General features: G+C 45.6%; 1 protein-coding gene and 1 non-coding gene across 8 annotated transcripts in view; both read left to right on the top strand.

Moving 5' to 3' along the window:
• UBR4 (ubiquitin protein ligase E3 component n-recognin 4) overlaps nucleotides 1-18,799 on the top strand; it is an 80,110-nt gene that overhangs the window by 43,259 nt on the left and 18,052 nt on the right. For all 7 annotated transcript variants that reach the window (XR_007900910.1, XM_051773399.1, XM_051773403.1 and 4 more), the window contains 25 exons: nucleotides 175-384; nucleotides 1,318-1,467; nucleotides 2,137-2,364; nucleotides 2,463-2,541; nucleotides 3,239-3,472; nucleotides 4,377-4,545; nucleotides 5,089-5,233; nucleotides 5,953-6,038; nucleotides 6,526-6,613; nucleotides 7,020-7,213; nucleotides 8,213-8,452; nucleotides 9,542-9,680; nucleotides 10,186-10,311; nucleotides 10,469-10,597; nucleotides 11,345-11,688; nucleotides 11,979-12,069; nucleotides 12,421-12,505; nucleotides 12,677-12,804; nucleotides 13,509-13,638; nucleotides 14,153-14,310; nucleotides 14,776-14,885; nucleotides 15,450-15,591; nucleotides 16,322-16,403; nucleotides 17,321-17,494; nucleotides 17,917-18,038. Coding sequence is in view for 6 of the 7 variants with exons in the window: in XM_051773399.1 (XP_051629359.1) it covers nucleotides 175-384; nucleotides 1,318-1,467; nucleotides 2,137-2,364; nucleotides 2,463-2,541; nucleotides 3,239-3,472; nucleotides 4,377-4,545; nucleotides 5,089-5,233; nucleotides 5,953-6,038; nucleotides 6,526-6,613; nucleotides 7,020-7,213; nucleotides 8,213-8,452; nucleotides 9,542-9,680; nucleotides 10,186-10,311; nucleotides 10,469-10,597; nucleotides 11,345-11,688; nucleotides 11,979-12,069; nucleotides 12,421-12,505; nucleotides 12,677-12,804; nucleotides 13,509-13,638; nucleotides 14,153-14,310; nucleotides 14,776-14,885; nucleotides 15,450-15,591; nucleotides 16,322-16,403; nucleotides 17,321-17,494; nucleotides 17,917-18,038 (3,783 nt within the window). In the remaining variant the exon portion in view is untranslated. The remainder of the gene's footprint in view (nucleotides 1-174; nucleotides 385-1,317; nucleotides 1,468-2,136; nucleotides 2,365-2,462; nucleotides 2,542-3,238; nucleotides 3,473-4,376; nucleotides 4,546-5,088; nucleotides 5,234-5,952; nucleotides 6,039-6,525; nucleotides 6,614-7,019; nucleotides 7,214-8,212; nucleotides 8,453-9,541; nucleotides 9,681-10,185; nucleotides 10,312-10,468; nucleotides 10,598-11,344; nucleotides 11,689-11,978; nucleotides 12,070-12,420; nucleotides 12,506-12,676; nucleotides 12,805-13,508; nucleotides 13,639-14,152; nucleotides 14,311-14,775; nucleotides 14,886-15,449; nucleotides 15,592-16,321; nucleotides 16,404-17,320; nucleotides 17,495-17,916; nucleotides 18,039-18,799) is intronic.
• On the top strand, nucleotides 10,783-10,854 carry TRNAE-CUC (transfer RNA glutamic acid (anticodon CUC)). Its single transcript has one exon. It is a non-coding gene; the product is annotated as a tRNA-Glu (tRNA).

Here is an 18,799-nt window from a genome sequence, read left to right as displayed (position 1 = left end):
AAAAAACCCCAAAAACTCCAACCTCAAACAAATTCCAAACTTAAAAGCTGCCTGCAAAGTTTCATCAAAACCTGCTCTCTTATCCTCACTGTCAGCAAGTGCTGTCTGGTGCTCCCAGCTCTTCCAGCTCAGGGTTCTCCGCTATGTCACTGATCCACCTCCTCTCTGTTCCAGTCTTCCTCCCTCATCTCCAGTGCCACTGCTGCTGCCTTGTTGAGCTCTGGTGCTGTTGATTACTGTCTGCATGTGCTGAAGTCGCTGCTGGAGTACTGGAAGAGCCAGCAGAATGATGAGGAGCCAGTAGCCACCAGCCAGCTCCTAAAACCTCACACGACTTCTTCTCCCCCTGACATGAGCCCTTTTTTCCTCCGCCAGTACGTGAAGGTGAGTCCTGCCCTGTGCTCTGAGCTTTACATGAGCTGTATTAAAGGGTGCTGCACAGAAGCAGGGAAAAGCATCCTTGCACAACTAGTTTTCCCTGAGTAGTGCAACCAAAATCCATTCTCTTAGTAGTTACAACTGGGATTGCTCTGAGCTCTCCCAGAGCAGCCCAGCACACTGTATCTCTTGGTGCACTCCTACACTAGTAGTTCTGTGGAGCTGCTGTCACTGTTCCTGGGTGAAGTGTTAATCCTGAAGGGAAGCTTCTCTGTCCTGTGATTCCTTGTACTTGGCAGGCAGAATTCCTGAACCCTTTCTGGCAAAGTAGCTGAGCAGTGGATGGGATTTGCACACTAAATCCTAGACTTGTTCCACCACCGTGGTGTCTTTATGCCAGGATGCTAGGGGGGTTTGATGTATGCACAGGTGCAGTGAAAAAAGCCTAATTAAATGTAAGAACGTCTCCTTAGTTGAAAGCTCATATGTTAAAATGCCTAATTACACCAGACCAGCTTGGTGCATCCTCATAGTTGCGGCCCAGTTCAAGGCCTAATGTAGGTATATTGGCCTGGTTTTATTGATCAACTGGAAGCATTTCTTTTGGCTGTGAAGAATTCTGAATCCATGAACCAGGATAACAATTATTAGTAAATATTGTATGTGTGTGAAAGAAGTAAATCCCTGCTTTAATAAATATAGAATCTAAATGCAGATTTCTCATAAGGACTGTGTTGGAATTTTCATTAATATGATTCTTAATGCCACAGTCCCCAAACTGTCAATTCCTAAACTATCAATTGACTATCAGAGGGAAAAGTGCAGAAAAGCTTTGTTTTTAGAAAAATCAATAAGTGCACCCTGTCACTTGTCATGGCACCACACTGGGAGTGTTCAGTGCCAGAGCCTGGGGGATTGATGGGTTGCTTCTGCTTTCAGGGTCACGCTGCAGATGTTTTTGAGGCCTACACTCAGCTCCTGACAGAGATGGTGCTGCGGCTGCCCTACCAGATCAAGAAGATTGCAGACACAAACTCCCGCATCCCACCTCCCATCTTTGATCATTCCTGGTTCTACTTTTTGTCCGAGGTAGGCAAGAACGTGCAGATTTTTAACAAAATAGTTCCAGTAAGAATTTCTTTCATGGGAGAGATGAGCTTTTGCTGAACTGGTCTCACATCCATCTCAGATTTTCAATCCCCTTGAAACAAGATGAACCCCTGACTTTGTGTTGTTCCTATTGAACAGGAATCTATGGGAAAACACACATGAAAAATTAGGTTGCTATTATTTTCTGGAACTCAGTGTTTGCTGCCACAAAGCTCAAAGAGAAAACCTTCTCTGAAATGGTAAAATGTAACATCATGTTTGGCTGTTGGTACTGAGTCCTTAAAAATATCAGGAAGATATTTGGAGTTTTTATCTTTTCCATTCCTTTGGTTTGCTTCCTCCTTGAGATAACAAGTTATCTTACGTTTACACAAGTATGAGATAGGATTTCTTAATTAGGCTTGTTTAGCTATTTATTTGAGGTTGTAGATGACAAGGAATGGTTTTCAGCAGTGGTTTCAGGATGCTGCAGCATTGCGGTGCGGTGTTTCTACTGCCTGTGACTTACAGGTGACTGTGAGGTACCTTAAATCTGTTGGATTGGTGAATCCATCTCCCATATCTTTTCTTTTTGGAAGAAAGCACACGTTTTTGTTGGCCAGGTGTCCCCTGGTGAGTCCCGTGCTGACATGGCTGTTCTTTGTGTAGTACCTGATGATCCAGCAGACTCCGTTCGTGCGCCGCCAAGTCCGGAAGCTCCTGCTCTTCATCTGTGGCTCCAAGGATAAGTACCGGCAACTCCGGGACCTCCACACCTTGGACTCCCACGTTCGTGGGATCAAAAAGCTCCTGGAAGAGCAAGGGATTTTCCTTCGAGCCAGCGTGGTGACGGCGAGCTCTGGCTCTGCCCTGCAGTACGACACCTTGATCTCCTTGGTGAGGAGAAGTGCTGCTGTCCCAGGAACAAGGGCGGGTTGTGTTGGTGTGTCGGGAAGGCTGATGGGATGTGTGATCCTGTCCTGTTGTCCTTTCAGATGGAGCATTTAAAGGCTTGTGCAGAGATTGCCACACAGCGCACAGTGAACTGGCAGAAGTTCTGCATTAAGGATGACTGTGAGTTCTGTCTCTGGGGGTGTTTGAAGGAGCAGAGGGAGGCCTTGGTGTTGTGGTTTGAATCAAGGCATCTCAGATGGGGCAGCTCAGCAGAGAAGGGGAGACACAGCTGAGAGTTTTGAGTAGGACTGAACTGCTTCCAGTACTAATTATCCCAGTGCCCTAATTGCATTTAGTCCTTGGCTAAAGAGCACAATATGGTGTATTGATAACTTACAGGAATAGGAGATCTGTGTTCTCTTCCTTGTGCTGCCATTATTCCAGCGTTTAATTTGGGATGAACCCCTTTACCTTGGGGTGCCCCCACGTTAGGATTCTGTATTGTAGGGACAGGAGGGTTCTGTGAGTTTGGTCCTTATGGTCAAAAGATTTTTTGGTTTAGACTGGGGTTTTTTTGCCTTTTTTTACACTCAGGCTTCAATGTCCTGAAGCTGTGTCAGGAGAAGTTTAGGTTGGATCTCAGGAAAAGGTTATTCCCCCAGAGGATGGTTGGCACCGACCATGCTCTCCAGGGCAGTGGGCATGGCTCCAAGGCTGCCAGAGCTCCAGGAGCATTTGGACAATGCTCTCAGGGACAGGGTGGGATTTTGGGGGTGTCCTGTGCAGGGCCAAGAGTTGGACTCGGTCCTTGTGGGTCCCTTCTAGCTCAGGATATTCCATGATTGTAGGATTCAGATATTTTCTTCTTCCTCCACAGCGGTTCTCTATTTCCTGCTCCAAGTCAGCTTCCTGGTGGATGAAGGAGTGTCGCCAGTTCTCCTGCAGCTGTTGTCTTGTGCTCTGTGTGGCAGCAAAGTGCTGTCTGTGGCTTCATCCTCTGGATCATCAAGCACCTCTGCTCCTGCAGCATCAGGCTCTGGGCAGGCGGCAACACAGAGCAAATCCTCTACTAAAAAGAGCAAGAAAGAGGAAAAGGAAAAGGAGCGAGAGGGTGAGCTGTAGCTGGGCCTGTCCTGTGGTGGGTTTAGGGAGGAAGTCTGCTCCTCCCAACCTCTCTTACTCTGTTTAGAGAGAGCTGCTTTGTCTTGTGGTGATAAATCCCACTGTTGGGGAAGGGTCATGGACTGTGGCACTCACAGGCCACAGCAACAATTAGGAGAGAAGAGCAATTTCACCATATGTAGAGGGGAAAGGGGCAAAGATGAAGCTCTGTGCTCTAAGAGTTGGGCTGAAATTGAGTGCTGAAGACTTCCCAACCCCCCCATGTTTATTAACTTGAATGGACTTGAAGTTGTCTAGTGGAAGTTACTTCATCTAATAATGAAGTAGCTCCCACTTAACCTGCCTGTCCTGGGTTGTAGGAGGCTGAAATGCTCATGAGGATTAAAACAAGTCCTGGAGATGCACACTCAGTTAGTTCTGCTCTTCAACGATTGTGTTCAGACTTGTTTCCTCTGGCTGCCTTGGAAGCTCTGTTGGAACCAGGGCTGCTACTTAATGAATATCCACAGTCCTGGGAAAGTAATTAAGCTTTCCTATAAAAGTCATGGGCATAAATTCTGCCTTGGCTTTCCTTCAAGGAACCATTTTGGCTTTCACTATCAGATGGTTCTCTGTCAGTCATTTTAGTGCCTCATGGTCAATCCTTTTCTTTTTATCAGGATGTGTAGCACATTTCTCACTTCCTTAGTGGCAAGTTTTCCAGCATTTTTTTCTGTTAGTTGGGAGAACTAGGTTATATTTTTGAAAAAGACGGGAATGTTAAACTTGCTTGATACCCAAAACACAGCAATTTGTCCCCATTATCCTCTCTCTGTGATGTATAAAATAGGAAAGTGACCTGACTGTGAGATACTGCATTTATCTTGTTTCTGAAGTGTTCCTTGTGCCTGCAGGGGAGGGTTCAGGCAGTCAGGAAGATCAGCTGTGCACAGCTCTGGTGAACCAGTTGAACAAGTTTGCTGACAAGGAGACCCTCATCCAGTTCCTGCGCTGCTTCCTGCTGGAGTCCAACTCCTCCTCGGTGAGGTGGCAGGCCCACTGCCTGGCCCTGCACATCTACAGGTGAGCTGGGGCAGCGTGGCCTTGGCTGGCTCAGCTCTGTCCTTGTCCTTGTCTCTTGAAGGAAGCTGGAGCCTGCAGGTTATTGCCTCCCCTGGAATTGCTCCCACCATTTTGCAATTGTTGGTGCCGGAGGTAGAAGTCGTGACTTATTCATGATTAATTTGAGTTGTGTTCTGCAAGAAACATTTTATTCTATCTGCAAAATCTGACTCCTCACATGTGCTGGAGTGGGTGTTTGTGGGCAAGTGGACTTCTGAGGCAGATGCAGACTCATACAGTTAAAAAGTTGGGAGTTATTTAGGCAAAGACACTTCAAGGTGCTGAACTCCTTCAGAACTCAATTCGGTTGTTGCAAGACAGCTGCTTTCATTTTGGAGTGCTAGAAAGCAACTGTTTTCAAGGAGTGATGGGATTTAACTCTGTTAACTAATAATAATCCCCAAGTTTGGTGAACTGTAGTTTGTGTTTTCCTTTTGCGCAGGATTTTGTGCCATGTTATACATCTGTCTTCAGGAGCCTGATTATCTGTAATCCTTTCAACAGGAACTCCAACAAGTCTCAGCAGGAATTGCTTTTGGATCTCATGTGGTCAATCTGGCCAGAACTTCCAGCTTATGGAAGAAAGGCTGCCCAGTTTGTAGATCTCCTGGGATACTTCTCTTTGAAAACACAGCAGACTGAGAAAAAGGTACTGTCATTCAAGAAAGGAGGTGCAGCATCCCAGGTCCTGCATCAACATAATTCCTGTGAATTATGTTGATGCTTATTTATGATACAGCTGGGACAGATTTTCTGTCGAAAGAGCTTCTGGTGGAAATTTTTTTGTTCCTAAAATTTGAATGTTAGAAAAGGCGGGATCCTTGAAAAAATGAGGAGTGTGAATTTTTTTATTTTATTGCTTTGATGTTTTTGGTGATTTTAGGATGAAAATGGTGTTGATGGGTTTTTTATTTATTGAGGAGAAAATTTCTTTCCCACAGGAAGCCTTTGTGGGAAAATACATTTATCTACCAGCTCCAATTTATAGATTTTCAGTATTGCAACTCCAACTCCTAGAGATCTTTTGAAACCATAATTTTTGAGCAAAGGAAGGGGTGGCATTTCTTAGGAGACCGGTGAATTTGAGAACAAATAATTTAGACTCATTGAATGTGGGTGTTTAAATTCAAATGCTGTTCAAATCTTGGCAGGCATTTGCAGTGATTGGCTGACAGCACTGTTATTGTGGTACAAGTCTAATTTTAGGATCTATCACATTCCTAGGTAATGATTTAACCACATAAATTCCTGTGGGTATCATGTGTGCATCTTCTGGGGGACCAGGAACACCACAAGATGAGGAATATTTTTGTCTTAGTAGCAATAAAACAATGTTGAGCAGACAGTATTTTCCTTATTGTATTTCAGTTGAAGGAATATTCCCAAAAGGCCGTGGAGATTCTCCGGACTCAAAACCACATTCTCACCAACCACCCGAACTCCAACATTTACAAGTGAGCTCCTTTTGCCTTTGATCTGTGTCACTAGGGAACTGTGATCCATGGGGACACAGAGTTCTGCTAATGCAATGGTGGTGCTGGATGGAGCCCTGCTGAAATTCCATGTCTGCTGCAGCTGGGCTTGGGAGAACAACAGGATCCTTTCTGCCAGCTGAAAAACCTGACATTCTGTGCTCCATCAACAGAGCTTGGCTTTAGCTTTTTTGCTTTCATTGTCAGTAAATTATAAAATATTAGGACCGACTGGAAAATAGAGATTTGCAGAATTAAGTGTTGTGCTCTTAGTCCTACCTTGGCAGTTAATAACTACATCAAAAATGCTGCCAGTGACAAATGATTTTCGATGTGATTTATATTGTAACACTTCTGTTACACAGACTGGGACCTGTAGGGAAATTAAAGCAATTCTGATTTGATGGCATGTGTTTCAAACACAGCAAGCACCAAATTCCATATATCAGTGTTGTTCTCCTCATTCCAGCACACTGTCTGGGCTCGTGGAATTTGATGGCTATTACCTGGAGAGCGATCCTTGCCTTGTCTGCAACAATCCGGAGGTGCCCTTCTGTGTGAGTAACCATGGAATCATAGTCGTGGTATATCCTGAGTTGGAAAGGACCCACAGGGACCCTCCAGTCCAGCTCTAGGGGGGAGCACACAGGACATCCCAACATCCCACCTTGTCTCTGAGAGTGTTGTGCAAACACTCCCTGAGCTCTGGCAGCCTTGGGGCCATCACCACTGCCCTGGGGAGCCTGTTCAGTGCCCGGCCACCCTCTGGGTGAAGAACCTTTTCTTGAGATCCAGCCTGACCCTCTCCTGACACAGCTCCAGTCATCCTGCACAACACTGGCAGTAACTGCTTTCTTAAAGCCTTTCCAGTGGTAGGGATCCCAACCATTTACAGGCATCATTCACTGTATTCCTGAGGTTTTGGGGTGTTCTCATATTGCCTCTGTGTCCTTGTCCCCTCAGTACATCAAGCTCTCCTCCATCAAAGTGGACACACGGTACACGACCACCCAGCAGGTGGTGAAGCTCATTGGCAGCCACACCATCAGCAAGGTGACAGTGAAGATTGGGGACCTCAAACGAACCAAAATGGTCCGAACCATCAATCTCTACTACAACAACAGGACAGTCCAGGCCATAGTGGAGCTGAAAAACAAGTATGTTCACCCATGTTTTTGTGTGCAACCTCTGAATTTGACATTACGATTCCCATTGAGGTGCCTTTCACTTCTTGTTTTTCCTAAGGTTCCTTAGACAGTTCCTCATCACTCTCAGCCCACATTGGGTGGGATTGTTCTGAATCTCCTACAATTTTTGAAAAAATCCTCTGAAGCTTGAAAAATGTCTACAAAATTTGTGGATTTCAATTTCTACAGGCTCAGTTTTAAGCACCTAAATGCCTATAAAATTGTTGTGTAGTTCGAACCCAAAAAGGATTTGGACATTGCAGCATGTCCAGGAATGCCAAAAGCGTTAACATTGTTTGAAGCCACAGAGTAGAATTAAAATTAGAAGTTGGATGGTCTCACTCTCAGTTCTGCTTTACCCACCAAAAATGGCTTCTTTTCAATACACTGCTCATTCTGGAGCCAGTCCTGCTTATATGCTTTCCCTTCTTACTTCTCGAGATGTTCTCACCAGAATCAGATCACTCTGGCTTAGGGATTAATCTGTGCCTGCCACTTATTGCTTATTTGAAGTCTTAATCCTCTGTGACATCACAAGTGGCTGCTGTGGAGAGGATTATGATGTCACAAAGAGAGGATTCTGACTTCAGGTTGAGAATAAGCAGTGGGAGCAGATGAGATCTTTAAGAAATAAATATCCTGTTTTCATGCAAATGTCCTTACTAATAAAAAAATGGAGGTGAAAATCCCTAGAAAATGTCTGTAGAATTAAAGTTTTTCCATGAGGCATCAACAGCTCTTTAATCCCAAACAGTCTCTCTCTATGAAGAGGATAAAGGCTTAAAATGTATTTCTGGCTACATATCATGTCAATACAGAAGCTAAGGAAACGAATCCTAGAACTGCTCTCCATTCATTCCTTTTAAAGTAGATTTGGAGCCGAGACGGTTGCATTTGGCTTCTCTTCACATGTGGGCAGGGAAGGAACTTCCCCCTGGAAAACCATGCTGCTTCCTTTCCCTTTTCCAGGCCAGCTCGTTGGCACAAAGCTAAGAAAGTGCAACTGACCCCGGGCCAGACGGAGGTGAAGATCGATTTGCCGCTGCCCATCGTGGCCTCCAACCTGATGATTGAATTTGCTGATTTCTATGAGAACTACCAGGCGTCCACCGAGACCCTGCAGTGCCCCCGGTGCAGCGCGTCCGTCCCGGCCAACCCGGGCGTGTGCGGCAACTGTGGGGAGAACGTGTACCAGTGCCACAAGTGCAGGTGTGTCCCCCTCCTTCCTCCCCGCACAGCCCTTGCCAGAGCCCTCATGCCCATGTTGGACGTTCAACAAAACCCTCCCTGCTATTTAAATCCATGATTCTGGTTAATAAAAGCACACAATCAAATTAGTGGAGAAGTATAAAACAGGCTTACAGGGATTTAATGTTAATACAGGCTAACAAAGGGAACCCGATGCCACAGTATGAAGGGAGCATAGAAGTTTCAGGTCAAGCCCTCAGAAGTTCAAACCAGAGAATTCCCAGGAGGAGGTTGGCTTTGACCTGGCTGGATATGAGGCTGGAGTTCAGTACAGGATTGCAGGGGGTTCCCTCCAGGACCCCTTGCTCAGTGCTGGACAGACAGTGCTATTTCAGGGCTTTTGTTGTGCTCTCCTCATTCAGAGCAGTCTCAGGGGTAATCTGCTGTGTTCTATACACACTTCCACTACAGGGTTAGAAATCCTTCACTTTTGTCAGTTTTGTCTCTTTATTCGATATCTCTCCTCCCCTTATTGTTATCCCATATTCCTCTCTAAATTTTATGAGATTCAAGGTGTTCAGTAAGTTCTTTCCATAGATCAGGTGATTACTGATATATGGAAAGGTTTCCACATCCCTTCCTGGATTATAGGAGTTACAAATTGGTCTCTGTCCTGCTGCTCTGGTCTGCAGGGGATAATTATGCTGCAGCCAGTCCCACTGCAACTGGGTAAGGAGTGAGAGCATTGAAAACCTAGACCTTACAAACCCAAACGGTTCCTTTTATCTGTGCTGTCCTAAAGGACACGGTGCCCCAGGCTGATGTTCTGCTGGGAATGACTGTCGTTCAAGCAGAATTGTTGGGAACAAATTCACATCTGTTTCTGCTTTTTCCAGCCAGAATGTGACACTGCTGTAAGGATTTTTTTTGTTGCCTGATTTGTAGGTTTTGATTTTCATGGACCTCATGTATTTCACTTCCCCAGGGCAGTTTGGTCACTTAGATGTTTTAAGAATCACCTGTTTGTTTTACCTGAGTCTGTTCAGAGTTGAGTTTATTGCCTCAGTTAAGTTGAGCTGCATGTTTTGACCTTCCTGGCTTGCCTTTCAGATCCATTAACTATGATGAAAAGGATCCCTTCCTGTGCAATGCCTGTGGGTTCTGTAAATACGCTCGCTTTGACTTCATGCTCTATGCCAAGCCCTGCTGTGCAGTGGATCCCATTGAAAATGAGGAGGATCGAAAGAAGGTGAGACTAAGAGCAGGTTCATCAATGAAATGCTGTAGGTCTTGGTCAGGGCAGCAGTGTGGGCACATCAGAGGTCCATCCCTCTTGGAGCACCTTGAGAAACAGTGTTCCTTCAGGGCTTCTCACGGACTAATGCATTCCTTATTTTTTGTCTTGCTCCACCAAATAAGTAATTCTTCAAAAGAGATTATTCAGTGCTTCACTTATAAACCCTCTAGCACTGCATCTCTTTGCCTTGATGTAGAAGGGGATGAATTTGGGTTGTACTTTGCTTCACCAACCCACCTGAGCAGCTCTGCTAAGGAATGAAGAGCCCACTGCACTGTGTGTCCTATCCCAAAGGATTAGTGTGCTCATTGTGGTGTCAGCAAAGTGGTTCTTGTGGCAGGGTGCAGGGTCACCATTTATTTATGTTTTTCCCATAGAAAGACAAAAGAGACAGAAGACTTGGAGCTTGGTGGTTGTAGTTCTGAATATAAAATAACCTTTCCTTTTTTCTTCTTAGGCAGTAACAAATATCAACACCCTCCTGGACAAGGCTGACAGGGTGTATCACCAGCTCATGGGACACCGACCGCAGCTGGAAAACCTGCTGTGTAAAGTGAACGAGGCAGCTCCTGAAAAACCCCAGGTAACAAGGGACAGGTGGAACCTGCACTGATCTCCAGGCTAGTGCCACACTGGCCTTTACACTGCAAAAGGTCCTTGCCTTGGATGCTGCTCTGAAATAGTTATTTTTGTGTGTAGCCTTCATATATGATTCCTTTTTGTTTTACCTTCTGTTCCAGGATGAATCTGGAAGCAGTGGAGGGATAAGTTCTACCTCAGCAAGTGTGAATAGGTACATACTCCAGTTAGCCCAGGAGTATTGTGGTGACTGCAAGAACTCTTTTGACGAACTTTCCAAAATCATCCAGGTATGATGTTCTTTGATTTGAATTTGGGTTGTGGGTTAATCAGAAATCAGGGTGTTGCCACTCTACATTTAATAATATCATTAACAACAAGCGATCAGCTGTGTATTTTCAGGGAAATAATTAAATAGTCATTTCTGAACGTTGTGATTACCATTAGTGGATTTATCACATTTCCAGTGTTGGGCCCCCTGGTGGTCTAGTGGTTAGGATGTGGCGCTCTCACCGCCACGGCCCGGGTTCGATTCCCAGTCAGGGGACTTCCCTGGGCAGATGGAGCTCGTCAGCCCTGTAAGGCCATCCATCTCAGAGAAGGTCACTCTAAACAAACCTACGTCCTGAGCACCTCGCTGCCACTGTCCGAGCTCGCTTGGCCCCGGCAGATGAACCTCAGGATTAAAGGGTGGGCTCAGTTCAGCGCACACTGTGTCTCACCTAAAAAATCCACTGCGCAGGCTCAAAGGGTAATGACCTTTCCCAAATCTTCGTTCGCGAAGACTGACCATGATAACATTTCCAGTGTTACACTGCATGTAATATAGACAACACGGCAGATAACTGGGAGTTAGGCTGATATTTCCAGCAGATTTCCCAAATCTGCCATTGCCGTGAAGGATTTCGAGTTTGGAGATACGTGGTTAAAAATGTTTCTTCACAAAATATACAGTGAAAATAACCTGTGAATGGAATTAACAAATTAACAATTATGTGCTGCCTCACTACTCCCCAACTCCTTCTCTGTGTTTCCAGAAAGTGTTTGCCTCTCGAAAGGAACTCCTGGAATACGATCTCCAGCAGAGAGAGGCGGCGACCAAGTCGTCACGAAGCACCGTGCAGCCCACGTTCACTGCCAGCCAGTACCGTGCCTTGTCTGTCCTGGGCTGTGGCCACACGTCATCCACTAAATGCTACGGCTGTGCCTCGGCTGTCACGGAGCACTGCATCACCCTGCTCCGGGCCCTGGCCACCAACTCTGCCATCAGGCACATCCTGGTGTCCCAGGGCCTCATCCGGGAGCTCTTTGACTACAACTTGCGCCGGGGCGCAGCCACGATGCGGGAGGAGGTCCGGCAGCTCATGTGCCTTCTGACCAGGTTAGAGCTGCTTCAGCCTCTGGAAAACCTCATCCTTGTCAATACACGATCAGGAAGGAGTAGCTTTATAAGGGAGTTATCTTAGAATCATGGAATCTCAGACTGGTTTGGGTTGGAAGGGACCTTAAAGACCACCTAGTCCCAACTGCTTACCATGGGCATATTTTACATCAACAAACTACACTCCAACTCTTTGTACATTTGTTATTGGCTAAGCTGAAGTCCCAGGAGCTTTTGGTATTTAGTACAAGCACAGCATAACAGTGTTCTCTTTCTCCTTCTGGAATTAGGGACAATGCAGAGGCCACACAGCAAATGAATGACTTAATCATTGGGAAGGTTTCTGCGGCTCTGAAGGGACACTGGGCAAATCCAGACTTGGTGAGTGACTCCAGTGTTTTCATGTTTCTTTTTTCTACCCCTCTGCACTGCTGGTGTATTCTAATTATACATGTTCTCTCTTACGGTCTGTTTGTAAGAAAAAAATTGGAACCTTGATAGGAAATAAGATAAATGTCAGAGTAGAGCACAAAATTATGTGATTACGTACATGCCCAAGTTTCCTCATGAAGTTCTGCCTGGCTTGGCTTGCAGCTCTCAAACAGTCACCCCAAATGGGCATAGGATTAAATTTTTTTAGATCCATGCGTTTTGAGCCTGTGGTTTTTACGTATCAGAAGGCAAAAAGGGTTGGGGCATCACCAACACTTTGAACACGTGTCTGTGTTCCAGGCTAGCAGCCTCCAGTATGAAATGCTGCTGCTCACAGATTCCATCTCCAAGGAGGACAGTTGCTGGGAACTTCGGCTGCGCTGTGGTGAGTTCAAGTGACCACTGTGAAAGGTGTATTTTACAGTGCTGTGCCGAGGTTCAGGCACTGTAGTGAGATTTCTAACTCTGGACACATTTAATGTGCTATATAGAACTGTAGATGTGTGAACTATTTGCAGATCTCAGAGTGGAATGAACATTTCTGTCTGTCTTTCAGCTCTCAGCCTCTTCCTGATGGCAGTGAACATCAAGACTCCAGTGGTTGTTGAAAACATCACCCTCATGTGCCTGCGCATTCTTCAAAAGCTCATCAAGCCACCTGCTCCAACGAGCAAGAAAAACAAGGTACTGCCTTAGATGCTGAGCAAAGCATCTGAGAATTTACTGATTAAAGTCTGGCACTGAGCTCAGTGATTAATTACTTTGTGAGGAGGCCAGGGCTTCCTTTTCCTGGTCATAGTTACAAGGGAAGTGCAAGCCCTGTGACTTCTGTCTTTGCAGACTGCAGATTACAGGTGACAGCTTTCTGTTTTTTATTGGTTTTTGCTGACTTTGACCACTACTGTTCAAACCCAGGCTTTGCTTTTTTCCCCTCAGATCTGAGGCAAGGGGAAAGAACTACTTCAAAGCTACAGCTTGGTTACTTTGGGCAAGTTTTTAGTGCTTTCAGCAGCTTGTACGATCAAGTACCTAAACATGATGGAAGTACTTTTGTCTCAGATTTTTTAATACAGAGCTACATTCTGATAAAAATATATCGATTGGTGGTTTCTTCATTGTAATTTAGATAAGATTTGCAGGAGACAAGGTATGTTTCTGCTGCGATTTGGCTGTCTGACAATCACAGATGGATGTCAGAGATTGGTTTACTGGTATTTCAATAGGAACTGGAATGGGGCATCTCTTAGTTCATCATTAACAGACCCTGCTGTTGTCCAGAGCTGCATTTACCTCTTCATGGCACAGCCCCAGTGATTGACCTGCAGGAGTTACTCTTTGAGAACATTCTGTAGTTTTCTGAGTAATCACAGAGCTTTTTTGTTTATTAGGATGTGCCTGTGGATGCTCTCACCACTGTGAAGCCTTACAGCAATGAAATCCATGCACAGGCTCAGCTGTGGCTCAAGAGGGACCCCAAAGCATCATATGAAGCTTGGAAAAAGTGCCTCCCTGCCAGAGGTAGTTCTGTGCTTTTAACTTGCAGTTTTGGGAAGGAATATGTGTGTCCCTCCAGGTTTAATTAGGAATGTGCTTCTGCAGAGTTGTGTTGGCTTCTGTCCCGTGACATCTGATCCCATCTTCACGTGCAGCTGGGTAGTCCCCAGAGTTTGTAGCACTGACTTTTCCAGGCTGTGTTGCTCAGACCCTAAGCAGAAAGTGCTCTGAAGATAATCAGGGAAATGTAAAAACTGAAACTTGTTGCTTATTTAAATTGACACCAGCCAAATGGAAAACTGGTTGAATTCCCTGAGAGATCCTGGGATTTGCATCTGGCTTGGAATTGAGCATGGCTTCACACAGCAGTGAAAATGGCAGCAGAAAGAGATACGAAGCCACTCAGCTTTCCAGCTGGAGTTTGGAGAGTTCCAGTAAGATAAAAATACACTGCAAGTCTGATAGGAATTATGACAGTTACAACAGTTTGCAGTTTATAGCTGCTGACAGTTCTCTTGGGCTGTGCTCAATATTGCAGGTGTAGACGCCAACGGGAAATCTCCCAGCAAAGTTGAGCTTCACCAGCTCTACTTGTCAGAAAAATACGTCTGGAAATGGAAACAGTTCATGAGTCGCCGTGGGAAGAGAACCTGCCCTCTGGATCTCAAGCTGGGACACAACAATTGGCTGCGACAGGTAAACGTGGCTGAGAACTCCCGTGGGCAGAGTTGACAGAGTGTTGGTAGTTTGCTGCAGCTCATGTGCAGGGATATTTGGGGAGGCTGTAACTCACTACCTCTAATTTCGAGTCAGATTTGCAGCTTTCTTCCCTTAAAAATACTACGTCAAATACATATCTGGAAGTCTGCATATCCTTAAAGTCTGAAACTTTAATCTCCACAGTGCTTCTCCCTGCCTAATCAGCTGCATTTTGGAGGGTCCTGGGCAAAAATGTTTCTTTGTGTGTGTGTGTATTAGCACATCAGCCACACAATGCATTATCTAAACATTTTGGTGGTAGTATCAAGTGTTTGAAGAACAAGAAAATGCTGCCACCAAGTCACCAAACAGCTCTAGTGTGTGCAGTGCCTTTTTGATAAGCTATCACTGGTTTATCTGTGCACATCAAACTGCTGTGGTATTTTCCTGCCCTTGCCCCAGGTGCTGTTCACTCCTGCCACACAGGCTGCCAGACAGGCTGCCTGCACCATCGTGGAGGCTCTGGCCACCATCCCCAGCCGAAAGCAGCAGGTCCTCGATCTCCTCACCAGGTATTTCTGTGCTGCCACACTTGGCTCCAGGATTGGCCTTCTCTAGTTCCCACGAGAATCTCTCCCTTCTTCCAGCCTTTCTCACATCTCTCCCTTGTATAACTGTATATACCTTGTATACCTTGGGTTCACAGGTCTTTTTGAGCTGGATTTTAAGGCTTAATTAGCTGGGAAGATGTAGATTTAGGGAGACTTTTTTTTTTTTTTTTTGCTGCCTGGCAGTAAGCTGTTGCACTTCTGTACTTTCTCCAGAATTAAGCAGCTGGTGTTCAGCTGTTTGGACAACATTTTCTCTGCCTCTTGGACAGCAAAATAATAAGGTGAACTCTCTTCCAGTTCCTGTGACATAACTTAAACCAGCTGATGCTATAGCACAGTTGGGGAACTCTTTTGGGGACAAAATACCAATTTATCCTGCAAGTAATGAATATCAGTGATGGTGTTAGGAAGGACAACAGGGAGGATGGATTTCTGGAGGCTTTTTCTTTCTTTCCACAGTGTCTTTAAGCTGGAATGCCCCTTGTTACTGTGAAATGGTTGTCAGCTTGTGTTTCTCTTTCCCAGCTACCTGGATGAGCTGAGCATTGCTGGTGAATGTGCTGCTGAGTACTTGGCCCTTTACCAGAAACTCATCAAACCTGCCCACTGGAAGGTCTACCTGGCAGCCAGGGGGGTTCTGCCCTATATTGGCAGCCTCATCACCAAGGTGTGGACTTGTGTGGAGGAACTGACCTGCTAGTTTGGCTTTTATTGCTTTGAAATCTTCATCTCTTTGTTCAGTGCCCTGTTGCTGACCCTGCCAGGGTTTTGAAGTTCACACCTCAGTGCTGTTACCTCTGAACAGAAGGAACCACAGAGGTTTTAGCCCCAGCCTTAGAATTCCTCAGCACTTTAATGAACTTCTCTGGGGGCAGCTCTGCTGAGGGGTATAGATATTGCTGCACTGCCTTGGCACCGGCTCTGAGCTGGAAGCCGTTGTCCAGCTGCAAGGCTGGACTCCAAAAGCCTTTAAAGACAGGGGAGGATTAGGTGTACTGCCATTCCTGGAGTAGGAATTACAGCCTATTGGAGAAGCAGCACATTTAATTTGCAGTGTTCAGAGTGGTGGGAGTTTCCTGTGGGGATCCCTGGTGCACTCCAAAGAGGCAGGTAACACTTTCCATGTCAGTGGTGGCCTAGAGTCCATGATGGAGGCCACCAGAGCCAAGCAGTGGTAGTAGGTAGGTGCAGGGAGAAAATAAGGAGGTTATTTGGAGTGGTTTTCCCTCCTATCCCCTTTCCTTCCCCACTGCTACGTTGCAATTCTGCTTTCCCTGTGACTGGCTCTGTTTCTGTGCTGGGTTCCTTTGCACCCTCTGTTAGACACTCACCAGTCATGACTGGCATTGCAGTTTCTTGCTCTAATTTCTATTAACTATAATGTTAATTGTTTTCAGGAAATAGCTCGTTTACTTGCCTTGGAGGAAGCAACACTCAGCACTGATTTGCAGCAGGGATATGCCTTGAAGAGTCTCACAGGTATTTGGTGGCACCAACACGAGTCCTGCAGCAGGATTAGGGTTGGGGTGATCCTTATTCTGTACCAACATGTAGCAGAACTTCAAAGAGATGTGATTCACTGTGTTGCAATTGTCGACACTGGATTTTTGCCATCAGTTTAGCACTTAATCTCTAAATGGCTTTTTCCATATTTTGTGTGGTCAATTTGAGTTTTTAGTTGAACTGTGGTAAGCAAACTTCATTATTTCACTTTATTATACAACACAGTCCCTGAGACCATTGTAAACACTGCTGCTTTATTCCTGCCTGTTGTTTCCTACCTACCTATTCTATGCGAGTTTTTTTTTTAATCTTCTAGGGTGTATACTTTTTTCAAAAATTTGTTGGGGATGGAAATACTTCTTTAACAAGGTCATTCTTTTTTGTATCCTGTGCCAAATTCTTCAGACATTAGTGGACTAATTCATAAAGCCTGGCTTCTTGCAAGAAGCAGCATGTTGATCAGTGTGTCATGGGAAAGAATCTGAGTGTTTGCTGATTCTTTGCTTTATGATAGGAGTGGCCAGTTTGGTGATGTCACTGATCAGTCATGTCACATCATCAGAGCTCACTTAAGTATTAGAAGAGGAACAATCATCTGCTTTTGAAATATCTTGCAACAGAAAAATGCCAGAGTGTGCAGAATCTTGTATCAAGCACTTAGAAAGCTCCTTAGACCCTTTCCTCATTCCAGAAACTATTATTCCTTGTTGTATAATTTACAAGACACTTCTCCCAGGCCGGGGTTTTTGCCTCCAACCATTTGGTTGACAGGAGTGAACTTTAATGGGAGTTGGAAGAAGTAATTTTTATGATATTGTGCCCTGTTTGCTGCCATGAAATTTAGAAATCGAACCAAATTCTCTCCCACTTGCTGAGTTTTCACTGCTTTCTAGGTCTTCTCTCCTCCTTTGTGGAAGTGGAGTCCATCAAACGGCACTTCAAGAGCCGCCTCGTGGGCACGGTCCTGAACGGGTACCTGTGTCTGAGGAAGCTGGTGGTACAGAGGACAAAGCTGATTGATGAAACCCAGGACATGCTCCTGGAGATGCTGGAGGATATGACAACAGGTAAAACTACCCCTGTTCCATAAATCCAACGTTTGGGTCAACGAAGATGAAAAAGCAGATTGTTACAGCCACACAAAGAACTTACCTAAATGACTGCTGTAGTGAGGGGGTTTTATGGCTTCCAATATTTCCTTTTGGCACAGAAAAGGTAGATTACACTCCTGGTCATCTCTTATTTTTCAGGAATTTAAGCCTCCTCCTTTTTATGGGACTGTTTCACTGCAGCCCAGCCATGCAAAGGCTTTTCCTAGTAATAACCATACCAATAAATAGCCTTTCGTCTTTTATGGAGTGGATACGCAAAAGAAGAGAGCACCAAAGTGTGGGGCTGATTGCAGAAGGATTTATTGTGTGTGCTGAGTCTAAATAGAACCTATAAAAGTGGCTCCTGTGTCTATTTTAATGCTTCCTTTTCTTGGCAGGCACAGAATCTGAAACCAAAGCATTTATGGCAGTGTGTATAGAGACTGCAAAACGTTACAGCCTTGATGACTACAGGACTCCAGTCTTCATCTTCGAGAGACTGTGCAGCATTATCTACCCTGTAAGTGTGGAGAGGGCTGGAGGTCACTTATAAAGTCGCACTTCTGAAGTAGAATCTCAGAATGGTTTGGGTTAGGAGGGACCTTAAAGCCCATCCCATTCCTTGCCGTGGGCACGGACACCTTTCACTAGCCCAGGTTGCTCCAAGCCCCGTCCAGCCTGGCCTTGGGCACTTCCAGGGATCCGGGGGCAGCCACAACTTCTCTGGGCAACCTGTGCCAGGGCCTCCCCACCCTACCAGAGAAGAATTTCTTCCCAATATGTAACCTAAATTTCCCCTCTTTTAGTCTGAACCCACTCCCCCTTGCCCTGTCACTCCAGTTCCTGATGCAGAGTCCCTCTCCAGCTTCCCTGTAAGCCCCTGCAAATCCTGGAAGGTGCTGTGAGGTCTCCACACAACCTTCTTCTCTCCATTCTGAACAGCCCCAACCTCTCTCAGCCTGTCTCCATAGGGGAGGTGCTCCAGTCCCCTCAGGTACTTCATGCCCTCCTCTGGACTTGCTCCAACTTATGTTGGGGGCACCAGAACTGTGCACAGTATTCCAGGTGGGATCTCATGATAGAGGGAAAAAATCACCACCATCCGCCTGTAGCAACCGTAGATTGAGTTCCTTGCATTTTGGCAAAGAGCAACAGTGTCTACAATCATGATTTACTATTAGCCAGTGTAGAGCTGTATCCCAGTGTGTCCCATCTGGGGGGTCACTGTTCAGGTTCCCTGCTGTGATGTGCTCTGTGCAAAAAAGCAGAATCAGTAGTATT

Source organism: Manacus candei, unplaced genomic scaffold, assembly GCF_025592945.1.
Source record: "Manacus candei isolate 608988 ecotype Guabito, Panama unplaced genomic scaffold, ASM2559294v1 h1tg000169l, whole genome shotgun sequence".
In the NCBI taxonomy this organism is placed as follows: domain Eukaryota; kingdom Metazoa; phylum Chordata; class Aves; order Passeriformes; family Pipridae; genus Manacus; species Manacus candei.
Note: the sequence above shows the minus strand (reverse complement) of the source record. Positions and strands in the feature narration are given on the sequence as shown.